This window comes from Belonocnema kinseyi, chromosome 3 (genome assembly GCF_010883055.1).
Source record: "Belonocnema kinseyi isolate 2016_QV_RU_SX_M_011 chromosome 3, B_treatae_v1, whole genome shotgun sequence".
Classification (NCBI taxonomy): Eukaryota; Metazoa; Arthropoda; class Insecta; order Hymenoptera; family Cynipidae; genus Belonocnema; species Belonocnema kinseyi.
In genome coordinates, this window is record NC_046659.1 from 3,283,569 (window position 1) to 3,299,568 (window position 16,000).

Sequence of the window (16,000 nt, forward strand, 5' to 3'; positions counted from 1 at the left end):
ATAATTTGAAGAAAAATGTATTAAGGAAGAGACGGGTTAAAGACGGCCAACTACTGCCCTACCGAAAAGAATCTTTGAGTATATACTAAAAATTCTTTAGGTAAAAGAATCTCAGAGAAATTCTCCGCAGGCACTCAGGTAGATATTTGTAAAGGTCCGGGAAGCTCGTTTAAATGGTCTGAAGGCTTTAAAATATCCTTTCCGAAATTGAAATAAGAATACGATCATAAATAACAAGCAGAGAGGCTATCTCAATAGAGTAGCCGACACTCAAGTGTCCTTTGTTAAGCTTTCGGATTAAAATTTAGAAGTAGATTTTTTAAATTTCATAGTTAATAGCCTAAAACATAATAATTCAGAATCTACGGGTTTCGATGACTTCAGATATCTAACTTTTTTTTTAATGCTTAAAATTGGAATTAATAGAACTTTCTCGTAAATAGAATGAGATACGCCAAAAAAGACAACATTTTTGAATTCAACTAGAAAATTGTATATCAGTATATAAGTTATAATTATAAATAAGTATAATGAGAAAATTCATCAAATAAAAAAAAGTGTTAATAATTTGAAGAGAAATTTAACAAGGGAGAGCGGATTAGCCACGACCAACTACTGTAAATAACTCTGCCCGCCAGGTACGTGACGAATACAAAAGGAACATTATATTACCGTCGCACCACTCTTAAAAGGACCACTAAAAGGATATTGAAAAGGACCCAAATCTCTCTGACTATCTCTGGGACTAAATCATTCAAATCGAACCTGCAATTAATCTCAAACAGGCCAGGCTATTTCGCCTGAGAATGCTCTGAGATTTATATCGGTAGGGCAGATGGAGTGTTGAAATAAGAAAAATATTTATTTTACAGGAAAAAGTTTTGGAAAAAAGTTAGATTGGTACCAGAGGTACATATTTTCATTCTTATAGCATTTTTTAAATAAAATTGATACAATTAGAGAAAACAATAATTATAGACATATCAGATAAATAAAAAGCTGTGTACTCCAACATTAATAAATGATATTTTATTCAAATGTTTATATTTACTAAGTTATACGCATTTTCCCGTGCACACACATTGACGTGTTATATCTTTAGCAATTGAAAGAAGCCATTCTCAAAATTATTACATGAATATTGTAAGTCTTGAGTGAAAAATTGGCGTCAGTTACTTTGACGTCAACAATAACTTGTTCTGCATAAACAATAATAAACAGTCACGTTCTCAGCTTTGAATTATCGTAGAGGCTTGTAATAAATCTGAAAATTATATTTTAAATAAAACAATAAAATGGTTTTACTTTAACATTTCCATTATTTATTTTTGTTAAAGTTGATATTTTTCCGTTCAAATGTATTGGATATTTAGTATTGTGAGGAAAGTGAATTTTACTGAAGCCGCATGGGATCTTCTAATATTTTTCCTGGGCCAGTGGCGTGGACGTAGAGTCGTAGACGGTCACCTTGCTTGCAGCATAAGTTTGGGCAAGAAGCAGCCTATCCATTTATGCCTATGCCACAGGGCATAGGCAAAGGCATGTTTGAAACTTTTCCTAGTAAAAACAATGTTTTTCTTATTTCTATACTCTACCTGATCGGGCGAGCCGCGCACTCCATCGTCCTAAATTTACGGCCACTTTTAGGTTGTACTGCCGCAAGATTTAGTGTTTTCATTGTGGTACAACTATGCCCTAGCCTTTAGCATTGCATTTCAATTCCTCTGCCAACTGCACGCGTTCAAAATTAAACGGCTTTTAATTCTTATTTCAAGCGAGTCTTTTATTGTTTTATAAAGATATTGCGTTCTAAATTTATGACGCCTATTCGCGGACCATATAAATGAATGGAATTTTTTAATATCGTTCTTGAAAATATCGATATTTATATGCACAATTCTTAGCAACGTCGCTTTCGCTGTCTCCTTTGCTCTTATGCTTGCTGCTTCGTTCTCACTCAGACTCATTGCTTGCATCGGTACAGCCGCGAGCAAGCGAGCCATGAGCGTTGCCATGATTATGGAGTAAAAGTGCCCAATTTAATTCCGTATAACTTTTCTCCTGCCGACATAATCATTTTGAAACTTCGCCTACTACAACTCAAAGTCATACTTTACAATATGCTTGATTGTTACGTCATATTATAATATTCATAATATTGCAGGTTTGTACTTTCCCGTATATTATTCATTCTCATTTACTTTTCTCATTATTTAAAATAGAAATAGTATTACTTGAATACTATATTTCGAACACTTAACCACCTTCCGTGTTTGGACTCGCATTGTTATTTAGTGCCCCAACTTAGCATTTTCTTCTGCTTAATTTTCAATCATGCCAAGAAGAGCCATCTTGGGTCGTCGTTGTTACAATCCTTTTTCTAAGGAAAATCCCAAGCGTGATCTGTGCAGTTCAAGATCAATTTCTGCAACTCTTCAAACAAAGTATCCCAGTATACCCATCGATGCTAAACTGTGTGTAAATTGCAGAAAAGAAATTTCTCAATTTGCATTGCTATGCCCTTTGTATTCTCATACTGATCCAACAATTGAAGATGCTTCAGTGATCAACGATAATTCAACTCCTATTCTCAAGAATGATATTTTAATGGAAGATGACGATATCTTTGCCGATCCTTCGACATCCAAGTTTTAAAAATCTAAAACTGAGTGTTCTGATAAAAATCATTACGCCGGAATGGAGGTTCTTGAGCAAATAAAAGAAGAATTTCAAAAATCTGCAAGTAATTCAGAAAAAGTGTTACTTTTAACTCTTGCTCCGAAATCTTGGGGCCGCAGAAGATTGGCTAAAGAATTTGGTGCTTCTGAACGCTAAACTAGAAAGGCCAAAAAATTAGTAACTGAGAATAGTATTTTAACTTCTCCTAATCAGAAAACACAGTGTCTGGTATATAAAAATATCACTCTTTCGTTCCCTCTGCTGAATTAACTTACATGTTGAGAAAATATTCGTCATCATTAGAATGTGATGTTTTCCCAAAAAAAAAAAAAACTGTGAGGCAAAGAAGGATGAGAAGTGCAGATACACTGTTATAAGCAAATTATTTTACTCAATTTTCGATGTTATTTTCAATATTAATTATAAATTAATTTTTAATTTTAATTTCGTACAAGCCAAAAATATCAGTTTCACGAACAAATTATACAAAGTACAATTTAAAAAGTTCCCAATGAACGGTACGTCGTGATCATGGCGCCTAGGTGCACTGCGACGGAGAAACCGCGCGCAAGAAGTGTTATATATCTCCACCAATTTCTTTCGCCTTACATTCGACCATGGCTCATTTTAAGAGGGAAAAGTAAAGTTTTTTTTAAGCATAATTTTGGGGAAAAAAGTAACGGCCTCACTTGGAGAAAAACTAAAAAATATGGTTAAAATGAAAAAATTAAGCTCAAATAATTTTTTTTTTCTAAAATGCCCTGGCGGACCGAAAGAACCGAATAGAGCCTCTTCAAAGTATCCGTAAAGACCCCATTGGGTCCCCATTTAGTTCCTTTTTAAAATACTAAAAAAAGGCAAATTCAACTTTTAAATTGCTGAAATTCGGATTCTACGTTAAAATTCCCTATAGAAGATCACGGAATATTCGAAATAGTTTTTTTTGCAAGGGTAAAAAGTTTAAAAAAAGTATAAGACGTATAACGCCTGTTGGCTGCTACACTTCAAACGCATCATTTGTAAGTAGCAATCAACAGGCGTTATAGATCTTTTATATTTTTTTAACTTTTTATCGCTGCAAAAAAAAAGTATTGCGATTACTCCGTGAGTTTTCAATAAAAAATTTAACGTAAAATCCGAATTTCAACAGTTTGAAAGTTGACATTGCTGTTTTTTGAGTTTTTTAAAAAGGATGCGTATGAGGACCCAATGGTGTCTTTACGGGTACTTTGTAGAGGCTCTATTCGGTTCCTTCGGTCTGCCAGAGACCATTGCGTTCGGCGTAAAGCTGATGAAAAAACGTTTCCAAGACCTCCATAAAAAAATTAATTTGGATAACTTTTGCGAAAATTATGGTTAATTGAGTATCAGCGTGCACGGTAAAAGGTGGAAAATTTGAGCACATGTATACTGACAACCGGTCGTACTAGAGGCGTTCTCTCAGGGGAATTAAAAGAGGTTCACTAAGAAAATAATTTCGCGGACTTTCAAGGAAATCGGAGACAAAAGGTTTTTAGACGGGTACACTTGACGAATGTTGCCCCATACCTAAAACATACCATGACTCTAATAATTAAACCCCACAAGTAACCTGACACATGTAGGATCCTCTAAAGAAATCTCGGCTAAGTTGTATCGTTTTTTTTCTGTAGGTTGCTTTCGGGATTTAGACTCTGTTTGGATTTCCAAATAAAATTTTACTGATCACGCGAAAAGTCCGTAATTTTTATGGAATATATTCGAATTTTAGAATACTGTAACCGACCTTAATTTCCAAACACAGGTTCAATCAGCTTCTTTTTGCATTTCCAAATATGTAACATTTACGTATCACTGTTTTATTGTAATGTAATATTTAGATAACACTATTATATTGAGATGCAACAATTACATATCAGTGTTATATGTTTATGCAAATGTGACATTGTTCTGTAAAATTGTTACATAACTGTTACGTTGTTTGATAATATTGTGATATGGCGGTCCCGTTGTAATAAGTATAAAGTTTCACTAAAATCTGAGGAATGAGATAAATCTGTATTAAAGTATCTGTTAGAATAACTGGGAGAGGTTGAAGACAGTGAGGCAATCACTTAAACCGTGATCATATTTTATTGTTTTACAAATGACGAAATTACGAACAAAGAGCACGAAGTCATGACAGCAGTGGCTGAGTTTGAACTGCTACGGTCCAGTGTCTCCAGAACGTGGGATTTTTTGGCCCCCACCACTCTCCCATCTGGAAGCGACACATTCAAACGTAGCGTGTCGGTGAGGCGGCTCTGCTACATGTTGCATAGGCCAGCCTCCATTCTCAAGAGAACGAAAGTTCAGGCAATATTGCTATGTTCTATAATTTTAGAAAAAAATAAGCAAATTAATTTTTATCAAGCCTTTTTGCGCAACTTTATTGCACTTTGCTTTTAAATTTATTTTGCTTTAAAAAATGTGCTTTTAAATTTCCGTAAGTTCAAGATATATTCAGGAATTTTGAAACGATTAGAAAATAATTAAAATTTGTACAGATTTTTTAAAGAATTTTTCAAGATTTCACGAAAATGAAAAAATTCTTTAAGGTTTCTACGAATAATTAATATAATTTTTTATTTTGAAAAATTGATTTAAAAAAATTCCAATACATTTTAAACTATGTTCAAAATGGCCAATAAAGAATCTGAAGATTTTAAGGCGAACTTTTTCATTTTGCCGAATTTCAAAGGAAATAAGGAAAAATTTAAATAGTTTTTAATGATTAGAAGGCTTAGAAGGTCCGACAAAATTAGAAACAGAACTTTTTCAATATTGGTAGGAAAATATTGAATGACTTTTTATTTTTAAAAAAGTACTTTATGAGAATATTAAAAAAGATTTTTAAACATGTGAAAGGCTTTCCTAAAATTTAAAAGAAGACTGTAGAAGATTTTAGAAGAGATTCAAATCGAATTTTAAAATTAACTTATGTTAGAAACTTAGGTTTTTAAAGAATTCAAACATAAAATTTAGAAACTTCAAAGGAATTCCGAAAGATTTCAAGGAGGTGAAACTATTTTTCTTAAATTCCTAGAAAAAATTTAAAAGATTATGAGTCACTTTTTTCACTTCTTGAATTACGGAACATAATTCTTATTAGGCCTTCTTGTGCAATTTTCTTACACAATTTTTTAAATTATATGTTGGTTTAAAAATCTACTTTCAAATTTGAGTAAGTTTAAGAGATATTCAGGAATTTTGAAAGCATTCAAACATAATTAAAACTTGTAACGATTTTTCAAGAATTTTGTAAGTTTTCACGAAAATGAAACATTTATTTTAGGTTCCTAGAAATAATTAAAATAATTTTTTATTTCGAAAAATTCATTTTAGGAGATTATTATCAAGTATTTCAAAACATTCAAAAAGACGTCAAAAATGGTTGAAGTATCTGAAACATTTTATAGTCAAATTTTTTCTTAATTTTGCTAAATAACAAAAAAATTAGGAAAAATTTGAATCATTTTCCAAGCTTAGAAGACTTGACAAGATTGGAAAGAAACAAATATTTTTCTAATTATCGTGTGAAAATTTTTAATGATTTTTTATTTAGAAAAATGTGCTTTAAAAGAAAATTAAAGAAGATTTTTAAACACATCAAACAATTTCCTACAATTTCAAAAAAGTGTAAAATGTTTTAAAATCAACATTTTTTAATTCGATAACATTAAAAAAATATTTTAAATGTAAATAATCGAATAAATTCAATAAATATTTAGTAGAATTGATGAGATTAAAAAAGAATTCAAACTTCAGAGGAGTTTTAGAAACGTAGGATAAACTGATTTAAAAAACTGAAAAACCTACAAATTCTTGTAGAAGAATAAGAAAGATGCGCCTGGAAATTGTGTACAATTATCAGTCTTTAAAATTAAAATTCGAATGATTTTTTAAAAATTACTTTTAGCACATTTCTTCTCAAGAAGAATCGTCGCTTTTAATCGCAGGAGGTTCAATTATTTCCAATCAGAATAAGTAATTACATAAATTTTTAAATTTCAAAAAAGATAACTTGGAATAATCTGAATGAGATTTAAAAAAGTTTATTTTAATTACACATACAAATTGTTGAATTATTTCTAAAAATTTGGAAACATTAAAAATTGTAGTATTTAAATTTACTTAACATTTAAGACTTTTATATTAAATTTTGATAAGATATAATAGATATGTATTTAAAATGAAAAAGCAATAATAAAAGTCAGTAAACGAAAGACTTTCAGGTAATGGAAGATAATGAAATAAAGTCCTTGGGAAAAAATGTAAATAATTGTTTTGGAATTAATTCTAACAGAAAATTTAAAAAAGATTATAAAACATATTTTATTATTTCCTAAAATGTTTAAAAAGTCGAAAAAATATTTTGAATAAAAATTTTGTAATTTTTCCATTTTACTTAACTTTATAAAAATTAATTAACATAATTCTTTCAAATTTGAGTAAGTTTAAGGGATATTCAAAAATTTTGAAACGATTCGAAAATATTTAAAACTTGTAAAGATTTTTAAAGGAATAAGTAACATAATTTTTTATTTCAAACAATTAATTTGAAAAAAGTATTTTTAAACATTTCAAAACATTGCAAAAGATTTCAAATATTCTCAAAGCATCTGAAAACATCAAAGGCGATTTTTCTAATTTTGCAGAATTAAAAAAAAATCAGGAAAAATTTGAATAATTTTTGAAGATTAGAGATTGGAAGGTCTGACAATATTAAAAAAACAGAATTATTTTTCTAATAAATGTGTGAAAGTTTTTGATAATTTAAAAAAAATGTACTTGAAAAAAATTCAAGCCGATTTTTAAAATCATCAAAGAATTTCTTAAAATTTTAAAAAATAGTGCAGAAGATTTTAAAGCAAAATGTTTTAATTTGATAAGATTAAAAATTTCAAAAAAAGTAAATAATTAAGTGAATTCAGGAAGTATTTAGTAGACTTAATGAGATTCAACAAAATTTAAATTTTAGAAGTGTTTTAGAAACGCAAGATATACTTTAGGAACCTTAAAAGAATCTTGAAAGATTTCAGGAGAATAAACTTAGTTTCTTAAAATGCTTGGGAAAATTTATAAGGACATTTTTTCTACATTTTGAATTATTTTTTTAATTTTTGATAAAAACTCGAGAAAGTTACCAATATCTTGAAGAATTCAATTCCAAACGTTTTAAATAGATCAGAAATTTTCTTAATATTTTTTAAAATCCTATAAAATAAAAATAAAATGTCTTTAAAATCTCATAGGATCTTTTCTAATACATCTGTTCTATTTGGAAATCTTTTTTTTTTTAATTTTCTTAAGATTCATACAATAATTATTTACATATAAAATTATAAACAAACTGATAATACTTATTTTACTGTATATGAAATCTTTACAAAATCTTTAATGCTTTAAAATACTTATCTCAAAATTACAGAATTTATCTTTTACAATTTTATTTTAATTGTAAAATAATTGTAATTGGAAATTGATTGTAAATAATTGTAAAATAAATCCAACAAAATTTGTTTTATGAAGAAATATCTCATGATCATAAAAAGAGAAAAAGAATTGTAAAGTTAAATCTTTGTAGCATTTTAATAACTAATGAACATATTTTTAGATTATTTTTCCTTGATTCTGGCCGAGGGTCAAGTATGGTACAAAAAACCATCGTGAAATTTCAAATAAAAACTTTATTCTCTATACATTAATTTTTTTAATTCAAAATATTCCTGTAAATATTTTGTGTTTTTTTAATTTTACGATATTTATGTACCATGTTTGACCTTAGGGAAAGGATTTCAGGAATAAAATTATAAAAATATATCCATTAGTTAGTAAAATACTATGAAGAATCGCCTTTCAAATTATAGTTGAAGTTGAAGAAATAGATATTTCTCATATCGCTTTTCACCATATGATTTTTCACTAAACGTGAAACAGATTAAAATGCACTTAAAAAATAAAAATAAGAAAGTTCAGAAATTCTTGCAGTTTTCTGTTCAGAAAATCCTACACATTTTTTAATGAAATTCCTTTCCACACCACATACAAAGGAAAATTTTACAACATTTTTGTCAAATGATTAGTCTTTTGAATAAGTTCAAATTCATAACATTTTGGCTTTTTCTCTTAAAATCCTCAAAATTGTGATTATAGTCTGAAATAGCATGGAAAGAGATGTATCAAAAAAGAACCTAGAGGACCTTAAATTTTTTCTATTTTTTTGGATTTAAAAAAATATTATAAAAATTCTAGACTTTTTAAAAAAAAGTTTAGAACATTTAGAAGTTTGGAAGATATCAACGAATAATTGATACATTTTGAGACTTTTTTTCAAGTTTTTAAATATTTCTAATATTTCCCTTAAAGCTTCTAAGCTTTATTTTTTTGAAATCTTTGAAAATCTACATTTGTACAAAATTTAAGTTTAAAATTAGATTTGAATCGCTTCCATGCTTCTAAATATTTCTTGAATTTACTGGATTATTTACATTTTTGAAAAGTTTTTAATCTTATCAAATTGAAACATTTTGCTCTAAAATCTTCTAGACTTTTCTTTTAAATTTTAGGAAATCCTTTGATGTGTTTAAAAATATCTATATCTATTCACATAAAGTCAATTATATTTGCCTCTTCGTAATAAGCCTAATGGTTCTAAGGTAACTCGGGATTTCAAAACCTGAATAAATTGAGGAGCAGCTAGATCGTCATTCGTGAAGTCGGGAGAGCTCGGGTTCCTGATCGTGCATTTTCGGCTTTACACGAGGCTGGGCTTCGCAGAATTTGACAGAACATACTCATCGACACGCTACGTTTGAATGTGTCGCTCCCAGATGGGAGAGTGGTGGGGGGGGGGGGCGAATAATCCCATGTTCGGGAGACACTGCTACGGTTATGGGATTCACATAAGAGAACAAAGAGTGGTGGCAGAATTTTGCCTCTTTGCGCAGGCGCGTATTAAATAGTACCCTGACTCGAACAGGTAACATTATAAAAAATATCAATTCTAACAGTATCAACTTTTCTTGCAATTTTTTACAAGTTTACAATAGGATCAAAATTTATAGAAAAGAAGAATTTGTATTCTTCGAAATTTAATATTCGCACTCGCTGCTCAATTTGAAGCATTTTTAATCGCCTATAGGACTCCATAATTTGAGTATCACTCATGGACTCATCACCATACATATCCAAATTGTTTAGTTTTGCCTATTTGATTTATTATCGCTCAATTTAAATACGCAGTTATATATTGCTACATATTGAAGAAATATTTATTTTTTATTTAAAAAATTTTAATTTGCATTGGAAAAAACTAGAATATTTTAAACTGTTAAAGAAAATCAAACATATAATTTGACACTGAATAAAAGCATGCAATTACAAATCTAATAATTTGCAATTATTTTAAAATTGAGAATAGTTTATAAAGTTTTAATCGGACATTTACTTTTGTTTGAACACTCGGGATATTTATTTGACTACTAATTTTTAAAATTGAAATCTGTAAATTTCTTAGTTTTGCATAGGTTTAGTACTTCTGATCCTTCTGTAATACTTCAAGCTTTTAAAACTGTATTTTAAAATTCTTCAAGTTGAAAATGTACGCTCAAAGATGTAGACCTAAAATAGATAATTTTGTAAATAATAAATTTTAGAATTAGGAATTGTAAACTTAATGATTCCATAATTGTACAAAGTTAACGTTTGAACTTAACATTTACAAAAGTTTAAATCTAACTTCTTAAACTTGCCTTAATATTACGTAATATAAAATTTATGATAGTTGCCATGATTGAAAAGATTTTTCTTCTAACGAAGAAGAATAAATTCTTTACCATTTCCCGGTTTTTTTCGGTCTCGAAAATTCCTCGCATTTTTCTAGTCTAGCGGCCACCCTGTTTCAACATTATTAGTTAAAGGGTGAAAAAATCAAAAATAAAATGGTCGAAAAAATTAATATTTCCAATTTTTGTTTTTATGTTTCTGTGAACATCAAAGCATTCATTTGCTCAGACAAATTCTTAACTAGAAGTTTTCTTTTCAAATTTCACTTTTTCTCAATGTTAATATTTATTTTAGAAAAATAAATTGATTTTATGTTTCTGTAAACATCAAAGTATTCATTTGTTCAAATTCCTAATCAGAAGTTTTTTTCTTCAAATTTTCCTTTTTCTCAATGTTAGTACTCATTTTAATAATTTTTCATTCTATTTTTAATGATCGCATGTGAGGTGGGAGTTTTTGACATTAATTTTTAAAAAATTTATCTTTTTTGTATGTTTCGTTTCGAGTAATCATTAATTTGAAGAGCAAAGATTACAAATATAACTTTTTTTACGAGTTTAGGTACAATAAAAAAATATATTCATTATAATTTGAATAGCAATTTAATAGTACAAGTATAGTACACTACCGAGAAGATGTATGGGATTCTGGTTAGAGATGAATGCGAAAAGAAAAATTAAGCAGTTTTTATAATTTACGTGATATAACTTTTTAGTTCGATGCGCGAGTGGTCGCGTATCTTTGAAAGTATCAAAAAATGTTAAGTATCTTAAATACGATGATGACTTCAAATTGTACCTTTCCGGTCCTGCTGCAGAATTTTTTAATAGACTTCACAGTCAAATCCAAAAGGACATAGATCGGGTCGTTCTTTGGGCTGAAAAGTAACACTACCCAAGTGTCACTCAACGATTAGAACCAAACGTGGCACATTAATAAAACACTAAAAAATATTGAACTCGTGTTTTTTTATTTTTGCAGAATCCGCTTTCTAGGGGTAGAAACCACCCCTACCAAACAATAAGCAGCCTAACCCACTTATCCCTGGGATTAGCGAACTTAATCGCTCGTTAAGGGGTAGGTGATTAGATGGACTAGATTATGGTGTGGAATTCAAGTATTTTAAGAAAAACGAGCGATTAAACTCGCTGATACCAGGGATAAGTTGGTTAGGCTGCTTATGGTTTGATAGGGGTGGTTTCTACCCCCAGAAAGCGGATTCTGAACAAATAAAAAAACACGGATTTAATATTTTTTAGTGTTTTATTGATGTGCAAAGTTTGGTTCTAATCGGTGAGTGTAACTTGGGTAGTGTTACTTGTAAGAATAATAGCCTTATTCAAATCCACCTAAAACTAACGCTATTATTATTGGGCCTTCGATCTCTCCCTCTGCCGATGCACTCGCTGATCCCCTTCCTTTGAGGGTTGGTAATGTTACTACTGTTTTCCGTGAATCGGTCGGGGATTTAGGATACATGCTAAACCGTAATTTGTCTTGAAAAGAGCACTTAATATCTATTTCTCGAAATATACACAGTATTCTACAGCAATTAAGCAAAAGTAAACACTCCTTACCTATCTCAACTAGGATGCTCTTAGTTAAGTTTCATTTTCCCTTTCTTTGATTATTAATGTATTGCTTACGATGATATAACGGATGAACTAAATCGGAAGATAGAACGGGCAGTGAATGCATGTATTCGTTTTATATACAATTTACTAAAAAGTGGACAAATTACTCTACATCGGGAGAGAGCAGGTTTTCTGACCGTGGCTAAAAAAAGAACATTTTTATGGGCAATTTGTTCATTAATATATCTAGAAATGACGTTCCTCAGTATTTTTCGTGAATATTTTACTTTTGTTGATAAAAATTATTCTAAACATGCCAGACTCCGTGATAGGAACTTAGCTTCAAACATACCAAAGTATAGAACATGTAAGCCCTGAATACCCCTAATTATCAGGTAAGCACTGTCTTACCATCATTTTAAAATCTGATTTTTCAAGTATTTATTCAATAATTTAGATACTTTACTCGAAATTACCCATTGGCAATAGTATTTAGCATTATGTAGATCTCTTAGTACTAATTCCGTTTTTAATTTTATTTAACACATGTCGTATAATTACTTATAACTTATTGATTTGACGGCCTATGTTTGATGAACATGATGTCGAACTATTTTTGCAATCTCAAAAAAGTAACAGGAATAAAAATAAGAACACATTAATAACACAGGATATTTGAAAACAAAAGAATACGACATTCAAAAAAATATGAATAAAATCATATCTATGTAGAGAATGTATAATAACTTGCAAAAAAAAGTTCTTTCGAGAGAACAAAAGTACGCGGCTGCGTACAATGAAGGTGACAATAGTCGCCTCTGAATGCATTACCAGACCTACCATTTGTCACCCCATGGGGGTTTAGTCGCTTTCTTCTTATGCTGCACCTTATGGTGCAGAAATTTTCTAACAATGCCACAGTTGCTTAATAAAACCGCCTTCTAAGCTGCTGCCAGTACCCTACTCCTAGATGTTCAAGATTTTTTGTGCAACTTGCATGCACATTGCCTGTAGTCAAAATCACAATCGGATGAATAGATGCACGTTTCACATTCCTGCAGATTGTCTTTACTTAATGTCTTAGCTCGCTATACTTATGAATCTTGGTTGTATAGGTTGCCTGCAAATTCCGGTCAAGTGGACCAGTCATGACAATAATTTAGACTTTTCTACCTCTTTGCTCGCACATCTCAATCTTCGTTTTCTAAAACAGACACTGGAATATATCTGTAGAAAGGCATCAATTTTGTGAAGAGTCCTAAGTTTAGGAAAATTTGTGGATGTATAATGCCTGCCATATCATTACGTATGTGCGTATATTCTTTCTAAGCCATTATGCAACAACCATTAATAATGTGCTCGATGAATTCGTTGGTATGTCCATATTATCGGCACTGGTCAAACGTATCTTGATGTAAAACGTGTTTGTGATAACTCTGGTGCTGGCCACCCTGTCCTGAATGGCAATGAAGAATCCTTTCATTTCTGGAAACAGGACCCTCTTTTTTAGCCAAATATTGGATGCCTTATCCCCTTCATATTGATCTAACGTAACGTGTTAAAGATCCGTTTGCGCAAGTGCAACATCTCGCAATATCTGCAACAGCCCCATCCCCTCTATGTCGGAGTTAAACTATCCTTTCAATCACCAGATTACTGTGGTGAATTCGGTGCTTCGTTATTTCCACGCGGATGGTTCTGTTTAATCTTTGAAAAACGGTGTTCGACTGTTTGATGAGCCTAATGAGTACGTGAGTACAGGGATGGGAGTTGTCAGACTGTAAATATAATATATATATATATATCGGTAAATTATAAGAAAAAACCTTATTCCTATAAACGCCGTGAAAATACACCTTACTCATGAAAAAACCATGAAAAAAAACTTTATTTGTAAAAAAGACGTGCAAAAGGACTGTATTCGTCAAAAATTTGTATTAAACTGTATTATTCCAAGAAAAAAATATAATAATCATTTTGCCGCGAAAAAAGTATTATTGGTGGACTATGCAAAGAAATATACATACATTGTCTGGGTATAAGTGTCGTTTATACATGTATGTTCAATATAGAGCGTGTGTATCTATAGATATTTATATAAAACATAATTCGTAATAGGAAAGGGAAGAAAAGTACTGGGTAGTGTTGACTAAAATATGTTTCTTATAACGGCCATTCAATGATGCGGGTTTTTTTCTCACCGAATTTATACAAGACGTGTTTTTTTACAGCGCTTACCAATATGCACTTTTTTACAGTCTTTACTGAGATATATTTTTGTCCGTCACATTTTATAGAGATGATTTTTTTTTCATGGCATTATGATAAAAAATGTTTTTTTTTCACAACGATATAATTTACAGGTTCGTTCTACTAAGCACAGGCGATATATTATATTAATATCATTATCAATATTTATAATTGAAATCTCATTTGTAACATCGATCACTTGCAGAGAGATACAGAAAAGCATCGGATTTAGAGTCTACTTGAAAGAACACTTCTTATGTGTGACATAGATGGTAGTCACTTGTCTTTTGGCAGATGCTATGACAAATCTTGTCCGCCACAAGAGCAAAAACACTTTCATACATCTCACTTTTTTTGGATGGATCTCCAAGCACTCAAGAAGTCTAATAAGTAGCTTATGATTCGTGTTATCGAAAGTTTTCGGTAGTGAATCCAAGCCATGGACAGATTTTGTCGATACCTGATAGAATCCTGAGTAATACACCTATCTTTTAACCGATTCTCTCTGCAACCAGCCAGTCCTATCTTGAAAAATCTCCGGTATTAGGTATCAGTACCATGTGTCCTTCTACGGTCCACTGCGGGGTGGGTTATAATCAGTTTAAGAAAGTAGTGAATATACATGCTAGACGTTGATGTGTAGAAGTGAAAAGTTGAAAAATTCCAAGTTCTAGGAATAACTTTTTTCACTTCTTCAGTAGTAATTAGTATGCATTCCTTCTTTAGCCATTGCAACAGTTGCCACTCGCAAAAGTTACGAAAGAGTTCGATATCTGAAGCCTCTTCATTTAGCTTATGAGTATCTACATATACACTTGTTCCCAGAAGACTTGATTCTTTTCACGACTAGCGGATTTTTAACGGCACATAACGTTTTGTTGAACAGGCGGTAAGGATGAGTAGAGAAGGTGGAACTTTTCAGAATCCACTTTATTCACCATTTAAGGCGCTCTTTGGCTTTTGAAAAAGCTCTTATTTTTTCCATCCAGTGTTTCTTGATGTTCAACAGTTTAAACATATTCAGCGAGTGATTTTCTTTCCGTAAGTTTCGAGCAAGTGCCCTCACTTTTGAAGTGCACTTTTTATTTGATGCTATGTAGCTAATCATGCACTGAATATTTGATGCATGCCATCTCGCCGCTTTAATTTCAAACTGAGGCTGTGAAATAGGCTTGCCAGTCTTAATCAGGTGTATCGAAGTTTCATTACTTCTTTTGTCGATAAAAAAATACGACAGTCTTCTAGTCAAATACACAGTTCAGATTCCAGAAATTAACATTTCTAGGGCGCAAATCAGGGGTACAGTATAAGGTATAGCTAATTTTTTCCATCCTTAGAAATACTTTTTAGCGAATTTTTGATCTCCCATTTCTCATGTTGAAATAATCGGGTGTCTGCAAAGGTGGTCTTGAAAGGCGTTTTATGAGAATATTCCGGGTTCATTTGGACTCCAAGTTCATGTAACCTCTGCATGCATCCTCTTCGTGCCAGTGACCTTCCTTTCCAACAGGTAAGGATGTCCCTTCTGAATTGGTCCAACCATTTAAAACTATTTTATTGTGTTTTCCGGGACAATTGCCTGCTCGTCCCCTCGGTTCGGTCTTATTGCCACTCCCAACAGAACCATGGTCTCCATCAGAGAAACAGAGAGAGGCCTATTGCGAGTGGCACTGACACTCCTGACGTTAACA

General features: G+C 31.1%; 1 protein-coding gene across 13 annotated transcripts in view; it reads right to left on the minus strand.

Annotated features, from left to right (window-relative positions):
* The window catches only part of LOC117170201 (plasma membrane calcium-transporting ATPase 3), a 1,035,667-nt gene that overhangs the window by 311,268 nt on the left and 708,399 nt on the right, over positions 1–16,000 (minus strand). For 2 of the 13 annotated variants that reach the window (XR_004466740.1, XM_033356809.1), the window contains one exon: positions 4,773–5,029. The exons of the other annotated variants lie outside the window; for them this stretch is intronic. Coding sequence is in view for 1 of the 2 variants with exons in the window: in XM_033356809.1 (XP_033212700.1) it covers positions 4,994–5,029 (36 nt within the window). In the remaining variant the exon portion in view is untranslated. Of the gene's footprint in view, positions 1–4,772; positions 5,030–16,000 lie in introns of those variants that run through there. 13 annotated transcript variants of the gene reach the window in all.